The 14,620-nt window shown below is 56.4% G+C and overlaps 1 protein-coding gene, 1 long non-coding RNA gene and 1 other non-coding gene across 6 annotated transcripts; 2 read left to right on the plus strand and 1 right to left on the minus strand.

Moving 5' to 3' along the window:
* Positions 1-259: 259 nt before the first annotated feature.
* Positions 260-14,181, minus strand: HDAC11 (histone deacetylase 11). Of its 4 annotated transcripts, none has more exons than XM_054700346.1 (11): positions 14,119-14,181; positions 12,999-13,147; positions 10,684-10,784; positions 6,906-7,022; positions 5,934-5,976; positions 4,874-4,950; positions 3,873-3,935; positions 3,280-3,376; positions 2,278-2,456; positions 1,867-2,073; positions 260-447 (listed from the first exon to the last, which is right to left on the minus strand). In XM_054700346.1, coding segments are annotated over exons 1-11 (1,071 nt in total). In that variant the 5' UTR covers positions 14,121-14,181; the 3' UTR covers positions 260-411. The 4 variants fall into 4 exon arrangements, with proteins under 4 accessions (XP_054556321.1, XP_054556373.1, XP_054556393.1 ...); XM_054700398.1 differs by lacking the exon at positions 14,119-14,181 and adding an exon at positions 12,053-12,136 and having other exon boundaries at positions 12,999-13,038; XM_054700418.1 differs by lacking the exon at positions 14,119-14,181 and adding an exon at positions 12,053-12,133 and having other exon boundaries at positions 12,999-13,037.
* Positions 2,862-12,326, plus strand: LOC129146731 (uncharacterized). The gene is made up of 3 exons (XR_008553845.1): positions 2,862-2,890; positions 8,552-8,603; positions 12,251-12,326. It is a non-coding gene; the product is annotated as an uncharacterized LOC129146731 (long non-coding RNA).
* Positions 7,460-7,668, plus strand: LOC119237765 (U11 spliceosomal RNA). Its single transcript, XR_005123410.1, has one exon. It is a non-coding gene; the product is annotated as a U11 spliceosomal RNA (small nuclear RNA).
* Positions 14,182-14,620: the final 439 nt, after the last annotated feature.

Consider the following 14,620-nt stretch of genomic DNA (forward strand, 5'->3'; position numbering starts at 1 on the left):
AGGCTGAGGACAAGGTCCTGCCTCCCCACCAGCTTGCATCCCTCTCCCCAGCCCAGCGCAGGGCTAAAAGATGGCCCTCCTCCCACCCTCTGGCCTGCCAGGGCCCCTATCACACCCTGCTCAGCCTGCTCTCCCAACCCCACATTTTCCAGACCCCATTTCCAGTGACCTTAGCCCTATCGGGAGAGCCTCCTGCCCCCACACCCCCTTCATTCCTGTAAAATAGTAAAATGGGCACATTTATTGGGCAGCAACCCCATAAATCAGGCCTTGTGCTGTGTGGATTTTAATCTTTATTTCTTTAATCCTTAGGAGTAGGGATTCCTCATCTCAAGGTCCGATCAAGAGCCTTTTTGGTTCTCTGTGAACTGAAGCTCAAGTGGCGAAGTGTGTCACCACCGTCTCCAGACGTCACAGGCCGAGGTAGAGATGAGGGGTGTTAGGGACCTACAGCCAGGGCCAGGGTGGGGGTCCACTGTGTAATTAGGGCCTGGGGTCTTGACCCATTAGGTCAGTATTTTGGATAGCTGGTAATCTGGGAGCCTTCCCCTGCCTCCAGCAGAGGAAGCATCAAGGGAAAAGGTGGGAAAATACAGGAGCCCCCCATGGTAATGACCACAAGTCCCATAGGTTGGGGGCTGATGGAGGACAAATGCCTCAGCTGACTCACTTTCCCTCCCTCCCACATCTGTTCACCACTTAGGAACACACCCCGGCACTGAAGGGGTGGACGTGCCCCGCCCACCTGCCTGAGGGGTCTGAGTGTTCCCTTCAGAGCAGAACTGCGGATGGGATTTCAGGGTCTAGGGCTTCTCAAAGGCCAGGTGCGGGCCCACTTGAGACCCTGGACACAAAGTGTGCTCAGGGCCTGGGGTAGTTTGGGAGAGGCCAGTGGAGGCCGCAGCCCTACCCAGGACTCACCCTAGCCCCCACCCTTACAGCCTGCAGGTCAGGATGGGGGCCTTCTGCTCTCCCTCTAGGAACCTAGCCTCACCAGCACCTCGGTCTCAGTCTGGAGCCCCAGGTCCTGTGGACCTGGCCTGGTTACCTGCTCCACTCACAGTTTCCCCATCTGGGCCTCGCCTTCTTCTGACCCTGCGCACCAGGTTCAGCAGTCCCCAGAAGCCCCATTCCTGAGCTAATCCTCTTCCCCCAAAACCTGCCCCTGTGGAGCCATTGCTGAAGTGGGGTTGGAGCTGCTCAGGGCTCCCCCCCCCCCCTTACCACCACTCAGGGGCTCTGGGAAAGCAAGCCTAGCCCTGCTTCACTGAAGGGGCATGCAGATGGAAAACCACCTGCTCCCCCTCTGCCCTGCTACCCCGTGTTCCGGCCAGGGCTCCCCAGAGCTGGCCAGAGGCCTGGCTCCAGCCTATGCCTCCACCCCACTCTGGGTCCACCCACGTGGATGCCCTCAGCCCTGCCGGGTAAGGAAGGTGAAGTACGTCTCACTGCTGCAGAGGGAAGAAGCCCAAGCTTGGCCAAGATGGAAGCTTCTCAGTCTGGAATGGACTAACTGGCTGTGTCCCCAGGGGACCTAACCTGTCCTCCCTCTTTCCCCAGAACTGCCGGCCTCCACAGGGCCTGATCAGACCCATGAGTCCAGGGGGTCTTCCTGGGACTTAGGCCCTGTCCTCCACCCCACCCACAGAGAGGCCCAATACTAGACACCAGTGGGGAGAGCGGAGGAGCTGCTGGGAGGGAGCGAGGCCCCTAGGGCCAGCCCAGTCAGGAACAGGCCCCCACTCCCCAGCGCTCCCTGGTGACTGCCCCATGGCCCCATGTGGGGGAAAAGGAGAAGCACTGAGGGCGGCAGGGCAGGAGGCAGGCAGGTGGGGAGCCACTCAGAAGGGCGCAAGGTCAGGGCACCTCAGGCGGCAGCAGAGGCGTGTCTGAGTTCTGTGCTGAGACGTCGCTCAGCTCAGGCCCGATGAAGCCCAGATTGTACAAGTTGAGGATGGAGTCGGCAATGATGCGGGCCGTGCGCTTCTGGTACCCACCCGAGGTCACCATGAGGATGGGTACCTGTTGGCCACGGACCATCCGGAACACCAGTTCATCCCGCTTCACGATGCCCTGTAAAGGGAAGGACAAGGCTGACTCAGGAGGGGCGCAGGTGGTCAGGGCAGTGCTGGACGTCCTGTTCCGTGACGGGTCTAGCCCCTCCCCTGACTGCCCTGCTGCCCATCCCTCTGACAGCTGGAGACGCTCCGGGGCTGCCCACCCTTCCCGCTGCTGCACAAGCCCCAGAGCAGACCCCCCTCCAGGGGCACAACCTACCTGTGGGCTGATGGACAGCCCCCCAAGACGGTCACCCTCGAGGATGTCGGTGCCCGCGTTATATACCAGCACGTCGGGCGGGTGTTCCCGGAGGGCTCTCTCGAGGTTCCGCTCCACTTTAATCAGGTACTCATCATCCTCTGTACCCCATTCCAGCTCCACCTTCCGCCTGATGGCCTCTGAGAGGGAGCAAATAGCTCGTCAGCAGACAAGGGGAACTGAGGCTCAGAGGGCCAAGATTGCCCGGGTCCCTGTCAGTGCCCACAGCGGGATGGAAGACCATCTGACTCCACTCTCATTTCACCCAAAACCATGCTAAAAAGAGGAGACCCCAGGAAGAAAAGCGGGTGGCAGATGAAGCTCTGCCCCAGCGGGCTAGAGCCCCCCTAGCCCAGCTGCTCTCACAGACTCCGTGAGTCCGGGCACGTGGACAAGCCGCTGTGCCTCGTGCCCAAATCCAGCATGTTCCGGTCCAGAAGCACGAGCTGCGGGCCACGCCAAGGGCTGAGCTCCAGGACAGACGCCAGAGGCTTCCTGCATACACGCTCCCCCCGCAAAGGAGCCAGGTCTCTGCGTTTTCACAGCTCACCTGAGAGCCTCTGTCTTATGGCTGGTAAGTTTGACCCACTCGTGTTTATTTTATTGCTACTGTATTTGAAGACATTTCTGCCATCTTATTTTGCATTTTCTATTTCTAATTTTCTTGTTTCTCTTTTGCTCGTTCTTGTTCTCTACTAGACAGATGTAAACCTAGGAGGAAAGTCTGATTTTCTTCTTCTGGTGGCTACCCCTGACCTAGGGACCTAACCATGTGATCTTGGGGGGTTAAATGACTTCTCCAGGTCTCGACGTTCTTATCTGTAAAACGGGAACAATCCCTGCCTTGCAGGGACACTGAGGACTCATAAGTGACTTCTGCAGGGTCCAGGGTGTAGGAGATACTCAGGAGAGAACCCCGCCACGCAAGAACGCAGCTAAGACTGCAGACCAGGGGCAGCTTACGCTTGGCGAAGCCGTCCCCAGGGTAGATGTGGCGGTTGTAGACGTCCAGGATGTACACGCGGCTGTCGCCCATGAAGTCCCGCTCGTGCCCGTTGCCCTGTGGGAGGACATGGGAGCCTCTGGAAAGCAAGTGCCAGGACACCCCACCGCACCCCAGGAAAAGCCCCACGTGCCTGGGGAAGCACATTCACCCCTGGAGCAGGGGTTCCTGGGCAGCTAGGTGGCAGAGCTGTGATCCAAGCTCACGGCCCTGCCATGACCTTCCAGCACGACCTAGACTCTCCTCCCACCCCGCACCCAGCTCCTTTTCTGGGTCCAGGGTCCTGCCACCCCAGATCCCAGTAGTGGGATTGACCGTTGGGGTCAGGGATATGAGGTAAACTGTAAAGGGCTGTGCACACGGGACTTGGTACAGAAGCTCAGTTCATGTGAACTCGGAGCAGGGCCAAGCAGCTCACAGCCACAGAGTGGAGCCCATTTGATGCCCTGCCCTTCTCTGGAGTCCAGAGGCCCAGCCTGGGGATGGGATGTCTCTGGGGGAAGGGAGTCGCCAAGGGTGGGAGCAGGCCAGAGCCTGGCCCCAGGGCACTCACCTGGTGAGCATCAAGATCCACGATGGTGGCTCTGGAGATGCCCTCCACGCGCTCAAACAGAAACTGCCCGGGATGAGAGGGGAGACATTAGGACCTACCCTGGGCCACTACTGGGGGGAATGGGAGGCTGCATGTGCTCATGGGTCACCAGGCCACGGCAGAGATGCCACGTGCCAGGAGCGCTGTGCAGACCCAGAGAGCAGGGTGCCGGCGGGGCAGGCTCTCGCCGGAGGGGAATGGGCCGTGCTGCAGAAGGCCAGCCAGAGGCCAGGAGGTGAGCGGGTGCTTAGCAACAGCCCAGGACTTCTGGGGAAATATATGGGAGGCTGAGAGGGAGGACTCGCCCCTCAACACTGCCTGGAGTCTCATTCTCCAGTCTCTGTCCCATTCTACCCTCTCCTTCCCCTCCCTTGCTTGCCTCCCCCCAGTAGTCAGTGTGCCCTGAGAGAGCAGGAACCACGTGTGTTCCCAAAGCCCAGCACATTGCCAAGTGCAGTGGGGAGGGGGGGCTCCGGGGTCCCACAGACACGGGGCCAAGCTCTGCCTCTTCGGCTGACCTCCCCTCTCTGGGTCTCAGTTTCCTCATCTGTAGTACAGAAAAATTAAGTGGGGTGAGCCGTGGGGAGCAGCGGCTGGCACGGAGTCTGGCCAGCAGGTACTGTCCTCACCGTCACTGCTATGAGATGGTGACTATTTCTGTCTCCTCACTCTGAGAGAAACGCCCTTCTCAAATTTTAATGCTGTTGATTGGTAAACGCTGCTCCCCGCCCACCCCACCCCTGCACTCAGCCTGATCCTGGTTCTTCCTTCCGGCACAGGCATCAGAGGAGGAAGTGTCAGCCTGGGTTTCAGTTCCAGCCTAGCTGAGCACCCAGCAGCAAGCTACCCCCACCCCCAGCCTCAGTTCCCTTCTCGATAATGTGGGGTAAGAAGACCAAATATGGGGCTACAAGAGGGTTCCAGGAGGACCCCGGAGGCAACTCCTGCATGTGCTCAGGAACCTTGATGGCCAGCGTGATGTCCGCGTAGGCACAGAAGCCCCCGCCCCGGTCGCTGGAGCAGTGGTGGAAGCCGCCCCCTGCGGAAGGGCAGACATAGTGGGGTCAGCACTTGACCCGAGCACGCCCCTCCCCTCCGTCCCCGCCAGCACTGCCCCCACTCAGCTCCCAGGAAAAGCTCCTCAGATTGGCCAAGTGATTGGCATGTCACCATCCTGGCCCAGAGCAAGAAACCCCTGGGTGTGGACACATCAGCCTTAAGCCCCTCACGTGCCCCAGGGCAGGGCTCATACTTCCCCCAAGAAAGCTGCCCCTTGGCCCCTGGAACTGGGCCTGCTCCCGCGTGGCTCCTGGAGGCAGGAAGGGGTAGGGGCACGGGGACCACCCAGATTCTGGGGGTGCGAGAGGGAGATGATGAGAAAGGACACCCTCTCCATCCACACGGTGGACTGCTATTCAGTCACAAGGAAAGAGGAGATGCTGCCACGGCAGGAAAGGGGAAAGAGCTAGAGGGAGTTGCGGGAGGAAAGCAAGTCAGACTGACAAAGACAAACACAGCAGATGGACCAACAAAGCAAAATACATATAAAATCAAACACCAATGAATGAAGTTTCCGAGGTGGGGAAGGAGAAAGAGTCAAGGGATGGTGCTCGCGAAAAAGAAGAAATAAAGTAAAAATTTTTAAAATAGATTAAAATTTCTACACTAATCACTATTTTAAAAAGCTAAAATGGTGGTCAAAATGTAGTAAGGGGGACTACTCTGGAATTCTAGAAGGAGAAGGAAAGGAAAGAGAAGGGAAGAAGGAAGGGAAGAAGCAGAAGAGAGGGAGGAAGGGGGGTGGGCGGGAAGGAAAGGAGGGCGGGGGGGGGGGGGGGGGGGAGGGAGGACACCCTTTGCTTGCCAAGCGGGGTGGCTCACTCTCAGGACCAAGCCCTTATGGTCACCTCCAGAAGATTCAAGGAGCCCCAGGGTGAACACCCCCACCCTCTCCAGTTTCCCCTGCTCCTCCTTCCCCCCAGGCTCCCAGCGCCACCAGGCCACACCAGCCTGGCCACTCACCCACGTTGATGGCCCAGCCGCGTTCTATGGCCAGCTTCCCTGCCTTGGGAGACAAGCCCAGCGTGAGGGGAGCAGGCAGTGGTCCCCTCACTCATTCACAAACTCACCCACTCCTTCCATAAACAGTTTCCGGCCAGCTCCGAGGTGGGATGAGCTCTGAGGTGGGGTAGCAGGTACTCCACCCCCCACCCCAAGCAAACTCAGTCAGCCTTGGAAGCAAGTCCCAGACCCGCTGGCTCAGCAGATGTGCAGCAGAAGCCCCTTTGCAAGTGTGCAAGGAAACTGGACGACATAAAAGTTACTCATAATCCCATACGCCCTGAAGATTTTAATGGGGCTTTCAAAGGAAAGAATGTTTTGCTCATGGAAATAGGGTAGACTGGATACTGAGATCCTGTAAGAAATCATAGTTTTGGGGTGGGCAGTTGTATTCTAATACAAACGTATACATTTGCAGTTCAAAAGAAAACTACAGAATCAATAGGTATTGACCCAAGAGGTAGAACTGCGCTAACTCCAATCCACTCAGCTACCTGTGGCAGATTTTAAAGAAAATCACACCCAGGATGGGAAGCCTTATGTTGCTGGTTCTTTACTGTCGCACCATGTTGGGGGGAGGAGGACGTGACCCCTCCCTGAAGCCACAGGGTCTGGTTCCATCTTTAACATGCACGGGGGCCAGAGCGTGGCATGTTGTCTTTGGGGGAAGTCTTACATTCCAGCAAATATGGTAACTTTAATAGGCGTCGTAGGGGAAGGAACTAGGAATTCTAATGTCATGGGATGGGAAAGCATTTGGGAGAAAGGGCCATTGTTGCTGGGCCTTGTGGAATATTTAGAATTTTGTTCCACTTCAAAGCGGGGAGAGGCATTCCAGAGGCAGAGCCCAGGGTGAGCCAAGGCCCAGGGTAGCAAGGAGCCGGATGCAGGGTCCCCAGCCTGCCTGCCTCCCACCTCCACCTCCCCACCTACCATGATGGTGCCTCCTGTCTGGGTCCGAAGGGGCCTCAGCACCTTCCTCTGCACCAGGAAGTTGGGGAGGAAGATGACAGGGGGGATTTCCGTGATGGTCGCCACAACAAAGGACCACTGCAAAAGAGACAGGTGTGGGAGCCTGGAGCCCAGAGGCAGCCCCAGGTAGGAAAGCGCTAAGGCCCTGAGCAAACTCCAAGTGCCCTGCGTGAACGCCAAAGTCAAGGGCAGCTGCTCTGGTTAGAGATGAGAGCTCCATCCCTTCAGGCCCCCACCAGGCTTTGGGCTCCCTCAAGAGCCCCAATTAAGTCAGCCCCGAGTCCACGCTCCAAAGCCCTTGGCTGCCCTCTTGTGCCCGGAACAAGATCTGCAAGGGCCACCGTGGTGCAGACAGAGCTGACCCAGCACCCCCCACTGTACAGAAGAGGGCAGGAGCTGGGGGCTCTTTCTTTCCAAGGTCACACAGTGAATAAGACAGAGTCAGCACCCGAAACCCGCACAGCAGGGCCTCCTCTGGAAGAGGGTGAAGACCTCCCCTCAAAGGGAGCGTATGGGAAAAGGGCTTCTGTCGTGAGTGGCACCCGAGGACAGTACATTTGCCCTGCATGCGGAATCGTCATCAAGAAATTTTGGAAGCATAACACTTGTAATATTTGGGCAGCTTGTGATCATTGGTCCCGAAAAGGAAAAAACAGGGCATGGGTCTGGTCATGGGTCTCCAGCTGAGGCAGGGCATCCTGGGAATGGCCTTCCCTGTGCCCTCCCCGGCCCCAGGCAAACATCCATGCACCAGATCCTGAACCATCGCTTGCCTGGCTGTGAAAGTCCCTGGGCCCCTGCTCCCCACAGTCAGGGGAGGGGTGCAAGTGAGTCACTTGCTTTGTAACATTTGCTGGTGCCTACTAGGTGCCAGGCCGCCCGGGTGCAGGCGCGGCTGGGGAGACGCCTCACATCAGGATTTGGGCCTCTGAAGCTAGAGGGGAGGGTTATGTCTCACACGCAGTGATGGCACGGGCCAGAGAGGCTTTCTGGAAGTGTTGACATTGATGCTCAGACAGAAGGTAAACGGGAGTTATCCAGACGGGGCGCAAACTCAAGGTGAAAAGGTGACTGCGAGCAGGAAGTGAGTCCATGTGCAAGAGAATCTGGGCACTTACATGCCATGTTCAATTAAGTCACATTTCTAAAAATTAGAAAATTCTTCTTCATAGTAATTGTTTTTCAAGTGCTCACTAGACATGTGTTTGGTGGCTGCTGGATTAGAAGAACCTTTCTAGAACGTTCCCATCATTGCAGTGCTGTGGCCAGGTGAAAAATAACCAGAGGAGTGGGACAAACTGGCAGCTGGGGCCAGGACGGGATCACCTGCCTCCCCAGAGTCAGGCTAGCCCAACCCCAGACTTGGCTCCTCAGTGTGTCTGGGCATGGCCCTTCACCTCACCCTCTTGTCTCCTCTGTGAAATAGGGGAACTTCTCCCGGGGCCTGGACAGAGGACCTAGATTCATGGGAGAGGCCTGTCCTCACTGCCCCATCTGGAGGATGGCCACCTGCACCCTAGACCTGTTTCTGCTTCATCTTTCTGGAAGCACTTGTCTCCACCTGAGCTTACCATGCACCTCTGTTGTTATCTGTCTCCCTGCCACAGGTGTTCCTGTTCTCTGCTGCACAGACCACACTGGGAAGGACACCCCCACAAAGTAGGTGCTGGTAGCACATGCTGCCCCTTCTCCCCCAGGCCCCAACCTGCACCTTCTCCCAAGAAGGCTAGCTCCCCTGCCCCACCCCTCCCAGGAGTCATGGCAGTGCTTGGCTGATGAGGGGCTGAATCAGCCTGGCCTCCTGCTCCCAAGACAGTACACAGCATGCTTCAGTCTCAGGGCAAAGCTCGCCTCCTCTGGGACGTGTCTGAAAAAGCACACCTCCGCCCAGTTACCACCACTGTTTTTCCTTCCTGGCCCTTGGCAGTCTCTGAAATGCTCTTGTGTAGTTATTTATTTTTGGTCCTCCACAACTAAAATGTAAATGCATGGAAAGAGGGCACCCTGCCATACTGTTCATCTTTTTGACCCAGCACACAGTATCCAAGACACAGTGTTGAATGACTGAATGCTTCTTCACCTTGATAGTCACTAGGAAATCATCTGGTTTCTCCTTTTGCTATACCTGCCAGGGAGCGCCCAGTCAAATATACAGTTGACCTCAATTTTCTATTTTGGATTCTCCCTGATAAGATTTTTTTTATTACTTATGACATAGTGAGTGGTGTTCAGCCTTTTGGGGTCTCAAAGCCAGGCACACAGCTTCCTTGCAAGGTTCCCCTGAAAGTCCCCCAAATGGGTGGGGCCTTGGAGTCGATCTACCACCATCCCAGCCTTATCTCGGTACACTCACTCCACTCTGCTCTGGTCCCTCCCCATGCCCGCCCTCTGTACTCTGGTAGGCAGCTCCTCCCAGCCTAGCCTCTGGGCTGTGGGTTGTAACCACGCATGTCCATGCCCAGGAAACCAGGGCAGCCAAGCACTGGGCTTCCTGCCAAGGTCTCGCACACCTTTTTCTCCCAGGAGAGCCAGGAGCCAGGTATCAACCTCTTCCTGGTAATTTTTCATGAGCTCACACTGTCACAGCTCCATCTAGACTTCTCGCAGCTCAGGCTGGAGCGGGGGAGGAGAGAGGGCTGCAGCTGTGGCCAGGAACTGGAAAACTACATTGGATTCCCTGCCTGGGGTCTCCTGAAGGCCTGCTATTATGTCCTGGGTAACCTTGAGCAGGTGCAACCTCTTTCTGGGCTCATCTGTAGAGGGGAGGAACCTGGTGGCCTCTGGCATCCATTATGGCACTGAGTCTAAGACGAGGCTAGCGATGAAGCCTAGGGGCCTGGGCTCCCACACTTTGGGGACTGAAAGCCTGTGGCATTCCTCACTCCGTGCTCCCAGGGCAGGCTGGCAGCATCCAATTCTGAGGAAATCATCTCTCCCAGCACCCCTCCTGCCCCATGCAGAGGCTGAACTACCTCCTCAGATTGTGGGGCCTTCCAGAGTTCCCATGGGGGTAGCCTGTAGGCATAGTCTAGTCTGCAGGTGAGATTTAAAAATCTGAAAACGAGTTGCCACATTAACGATTCAGGTCATAATCTGCCTTTCTGGATTCTCTTGCAAAGCCGGGAGCCCTGGCCATGCCGGACCCGCCGTGGACCTGAGTGGCAGTCGCCCACAGGGGAAAAGACAGGGCTCGCCAGTTCACCCAGTACATAGCCCCCACCCTAGCCACTATTTACCTTCCTGGCTAGGCCCAGGGGTGGAGAGTATTCAAACTAATGTAGAGCCCAATAGTTTTCAACAAGTCTTTAGAAGTATGAAGTATGTGGAACAGAATGTTTAACCTCAGCCTAATATATAGTACAAAGTGGAACGGCTTTAGTTAGCTGGAGACAAGGGGCTGACCCCAGCCCATCCCAGAGCCCAGGCATGAAATGCAGACTGAAAGTTGCTAATGTCAAAGTGCAAAACCCTGTTAAAAGGTTCATTTTCTACCAAGGGTTCACCTCTGCTTTCAGGTGAACAGGGAGTTCACCAACCCCAGCAGCAGCCTAGCCCATCCTTAGTGTCTGCCTATTTTATGTCACCTCTGTCTTTCTCTTAGGGACCATGGTCTCATATGCTATCTCTGTACAAGGACAGGCGTGGCCTCTTGAGGCTGTGCGTCCCCAAGCTGAGCTTTCCCTCCTCCTAGCCAGCAGCCCCTCTGGCCCAAAGCAGCTCCCCACCCTCAGCCCTGTACCTTGAGCTCATTGAGATAGCGTCTTGTATGCACCACCAGCAGGTCCTCCTCTGAGGCTTCCTGGGCCTCCACCAGCATGTTGTCCGATAGAAGTTTCTCTTCTGAAACCACAAAGTAAGGTGCCCTGATTCCTTGCTGACCTAGAGGTCAAGCCCAACCCCAGACCCTTCTGCTGGCGGCCAACTTGGCCTCTGTCGGGCCTGCCCAGGAGAAGGTGGGCATGGCTGTGGGCGATCTGAGTATGGGCCATCCTGAGCCAGTGTGGACCACGGCCAGGTCTTCAGGCCAGGGGGCACCAAAGACTATGTTTCCTGATCCACTGACAGGACCAAGTGAGTGCAAGTGTGACTGGACAACCTTCAGAGGCAGATGGCACATGGGTCAGTAATGTGGTAACTCGAAGTATAAGAAAACTAATCTCATCAGTTCTCCCTCTAGCTTCCCCTGACATCAGTGGGGCGGGGGGTGCCCAACCCTTGCTCATCTTCCATTTTAACCAAAAGAAGACAGGGTCAGCCTCACAGCCTGTAGGCAGCAGTCAGCAGCCTGAATTGAATTACACTGTTGTTTTCATTGCATTTATTTTTTTACCATGACCTTCTATTTATGGCAAGTGAAACTGGCTTTTTCCATTCAGATGACATAATGATTCTTTTTTTAAAACAAGTGTATTTAAGATTATTAAAACAGAGGCTAAATCCATACAAAATATGAAGTAAATAATGGAACAGGTGGTATGAGGAGATGGCAAGGCCCCAAGAGTGCTTTGCAAAGGACTGATGTTTGGGAAACAGTACATTATTTCATCACCCCTCACAGAGTCCAGACACGATTCACTCCAAATTGCGGAAGAAGAAACAGGCTGAGAGCAGGAGGTGCTCTAAGGCACAGTGAGGGCAGGACCACAGTGCTCTGGGTTCTTGGGAAATCAAAGCAGCAAGGTCAGAATCTAAGGGCTCTGTTTTAATGTGTCACCCTTCGGAACCTTGGTAGAAACCAGTGAATGCCATACATATAGTCCCATATATAGCAGGCATGTCCCCCACCCCTGAACATCCTATGGCTCCCCTGTGCTTTAAGGCAAAGGCCAGCTCTTGGAGAAACCCAAGACACTCCACCATGTGGCTCCTGCCACTTTCTAGACACCCTCAGAGGAGGGTAGAAGGAATTCAGGAGTTGGATCAGAGAAGAGGGAGACAAGAAACCCTTCTGTTGAGCCACTGGGTGACACAGGAGCCCATGAAGGGGCAGTGTGTCTGGTGGGGGGTAGGGGAGGTGTCTTGGGCTGGGTCTGCAGGAAACAGCATAAATGACCATATTCAAGAAGGCAAGAGAACTGCAAGGTGAGAGGCGGGCTAGCTCCGCTCACCTGGCCAGGTTGTCACCATCACTGCACACCACTTGTCTGCTTTTCTACTTTATCCTTCTCTGTGAATACTCCCTCTGGTCCCTACTGCAAAGAGAAAATCAGTATCACTTGCCATAAATAGAAGTTAACCAAAAAGTACAAATACAAATAGAAAGAAATAGTGTTATTAACCTCTAATTTGGTCCTGTTTTCTTCAAGGGGCAGAGCCTACAGCTTGCTATGTTAATGGACTTAGCTCGCCTCCAGTGGAACTTTCTCCATAGTGTCATCAGGATTGTTTGACGCTTCATCTCATATAGGTAATACTTTGGGGAACATTTCCTATGCCCGCCATTAAACAGCCCTGATATAGGGAATGAGGATAAATTCACACTAGCCTATAGCCATTCTTGAGTTTCCCACCTATACCACGTCCCTGGATTACAAACCAGAGTTGAAATCATGGCAGAAGGGCACCCCCTTCTTGGGGAGTAGGAGCCTTAAGCTTGAAGTTCTAGACCCTTTAGTAGCTAAAGCCACTTAAAAGCTGTGTGGCCTTGAGCGTGTTTCCTAACTTTTCTGGGTCCTCATTACTCAATTTGTCATCAAGGAGGTAGAGAAAAAATTCTCTACCTCTTATGGAGTATGGACAATGGATTCTCCAAGCTTCAGCTTCCCTGTGTCCATCAATACTCAGCTTCCCTTCAACTGGGCCTCCAGGGGCAGAGGCAGGATTTAGACCCATGGCAATGGAGAGCCAGTGAATGTTTGAAATAGGGACAAATGCTGTTTAGAAGTCTGTGCCAGAAAGATCCTTGTAACAGCATGGTGGGAGGTAGTCTGAGGGCTGAAACTGGAGGTGGGAGAGTCTTAAGCTTGCATTAGGCAGACAGCAGAGAGGAGCTTGGGGAATAACAGGTGGTTTTGAAGAAGCAGATACAGGGTCTGATAAAGGGACCTTCCATACCTTTTAGGAAGCCGATCACTTTGCCCCATTTTCCTGCATCAAAGGGGTGCAGCTTCTCCAGGCCCATGAAGGTTATATTGTAACGTGGTGAGTACACAATGGGCCAGCGGGACTCCGGCACATGCTGGTACAGCTGGGTTGCGTGTGGCCTTCCATGTGCAGAGAGACAGACACACAAATAGGGACAGCTTCAGCGCAGAAAGCTGCCTCTTCCCCTCCACCAGTCAGCTGTGATGGATCAGACAATCCTGACCCAGTACCACTACCTCCCTACCCACAGACAAGGGATCACTTAGCAACTACTGACACAGTAATGAAAGTGTCTCCCCACTGAGCACTGACTGTCCTTGCACTGTCCCACTCTGTTCTCACAGCAGCCCAGGAGGTAGGCACCTCTATGCCACCAGAGGCTTGGAGAGGGCCCAAGGTCATACAGCGGGTCTGTGGAGCAGCCCCTGTGCACCCAGGTGCCTGGCTGCAAGGCCTCAGCACCTCACCTCCACATTATAACAATCACAGGGAATAGCTGTGCAGCTCCAGGCCCCAAGTTTCCTGAACTATACAGAATGTGGTTGTAGAGGACTGAGATAATGCAACTAAACAGCTGAGCACAGAAAGTGCTCTCTATGTGAGAGCTGCCGGGTGGGGGTGACAGTTTCCAGAAACAGAAGATCTGGGCTCACATAGGCTGTGGCTCAATCCGGAGCCAGAGATAGGGGTGACCTCAGGACCCATGAGCAGCTGACACCCGCCCAATCACATCTCCCAACCGCAGCACGGGAGCCAGAAACCCCAGCTATAGCCGGGCCACTGCGGGGGCCTCCGCACCGCTGGCGGGGCCCGGGGTAGAGCAGACGTCAGACCCGCGCCGGTCGCCGGCCCCCGCCCAGGTCGGGGCTCCGCGCCCGGCTTCGGCCCCTGGGGCCTCTGAGAAGCGGCGCGGGATTGGCCTGAGAGCACCCAGCCCGCCCGCCCGCCCGCCCGCCCGCCATACCTGGGCCCGCACCTGACGGCCCACCCGGCTACCCGCGCACTCGCGCCCGCGCCCACTGGGACCCCTGGGAGCCCCGGGGGAATCGGCCCCGCGTCTCGCCCGCGCCCTCACCCCCGCCGCACTCACATCGCGGGGCCGGGCCCTGCTGGCGCTGGGCACCGCTTCGCGACCAGAGGGGCGGGGCGGGGCGGGGCACCGCCCCGCCCAGGACACGCCCCCAACCGCGGCTGCCTACGCTGGAGGCCGAGCTCCGGCAGGCTCGGCCCCGCCCCGCCTGTTTCCGCGCCTGCGTCATAGGGGGCTGGAGCGCCTGGCTCGGAAGGCCACGCCCCCGGGAGGGCCACGCCCCCTGGGGGAGGGCCGCGCGGGGGTTCGCGATAGCGTCACGGCGGGTAGGAGCGGGCGGCGCCCCGCCCCGGGGTAGGGGACGTTCCCCCGCGCCCGGCGCTCTGCGCTCTCCAAGGTGGGGAGAGGGTGGGAGTCCGGGTCCCCTGGCTCTGCGCGGCTCGCGGTGTGACCTGCAGCGTGCAGCTGTGTTTCTGTGGGCGGGTGTTGCCACGAGTAAAACGGGGGGCGGCGCTCTGCCAACTCCGACTTAGTGGGGTCCGTGACCTCTGATTCCGAGCCC

Source organism: Talpa occidentalis, unplaced genomic scaffold (assembly GCF_014898055.3).
Source record: "Talpa occidentalis isolate TD23 unplaced genomic scaffold, MPIMG_talOcc4v2.1 talOcc4.10, whole genome shotgun sequence".
NCBI classification, from domain to species: domain Eukaryota; kingdom Metazoa; phylum Chordata; class Mammalia; order Eulipotyphla; family Talpidae; genus Talpa; species Talpa occidentalis.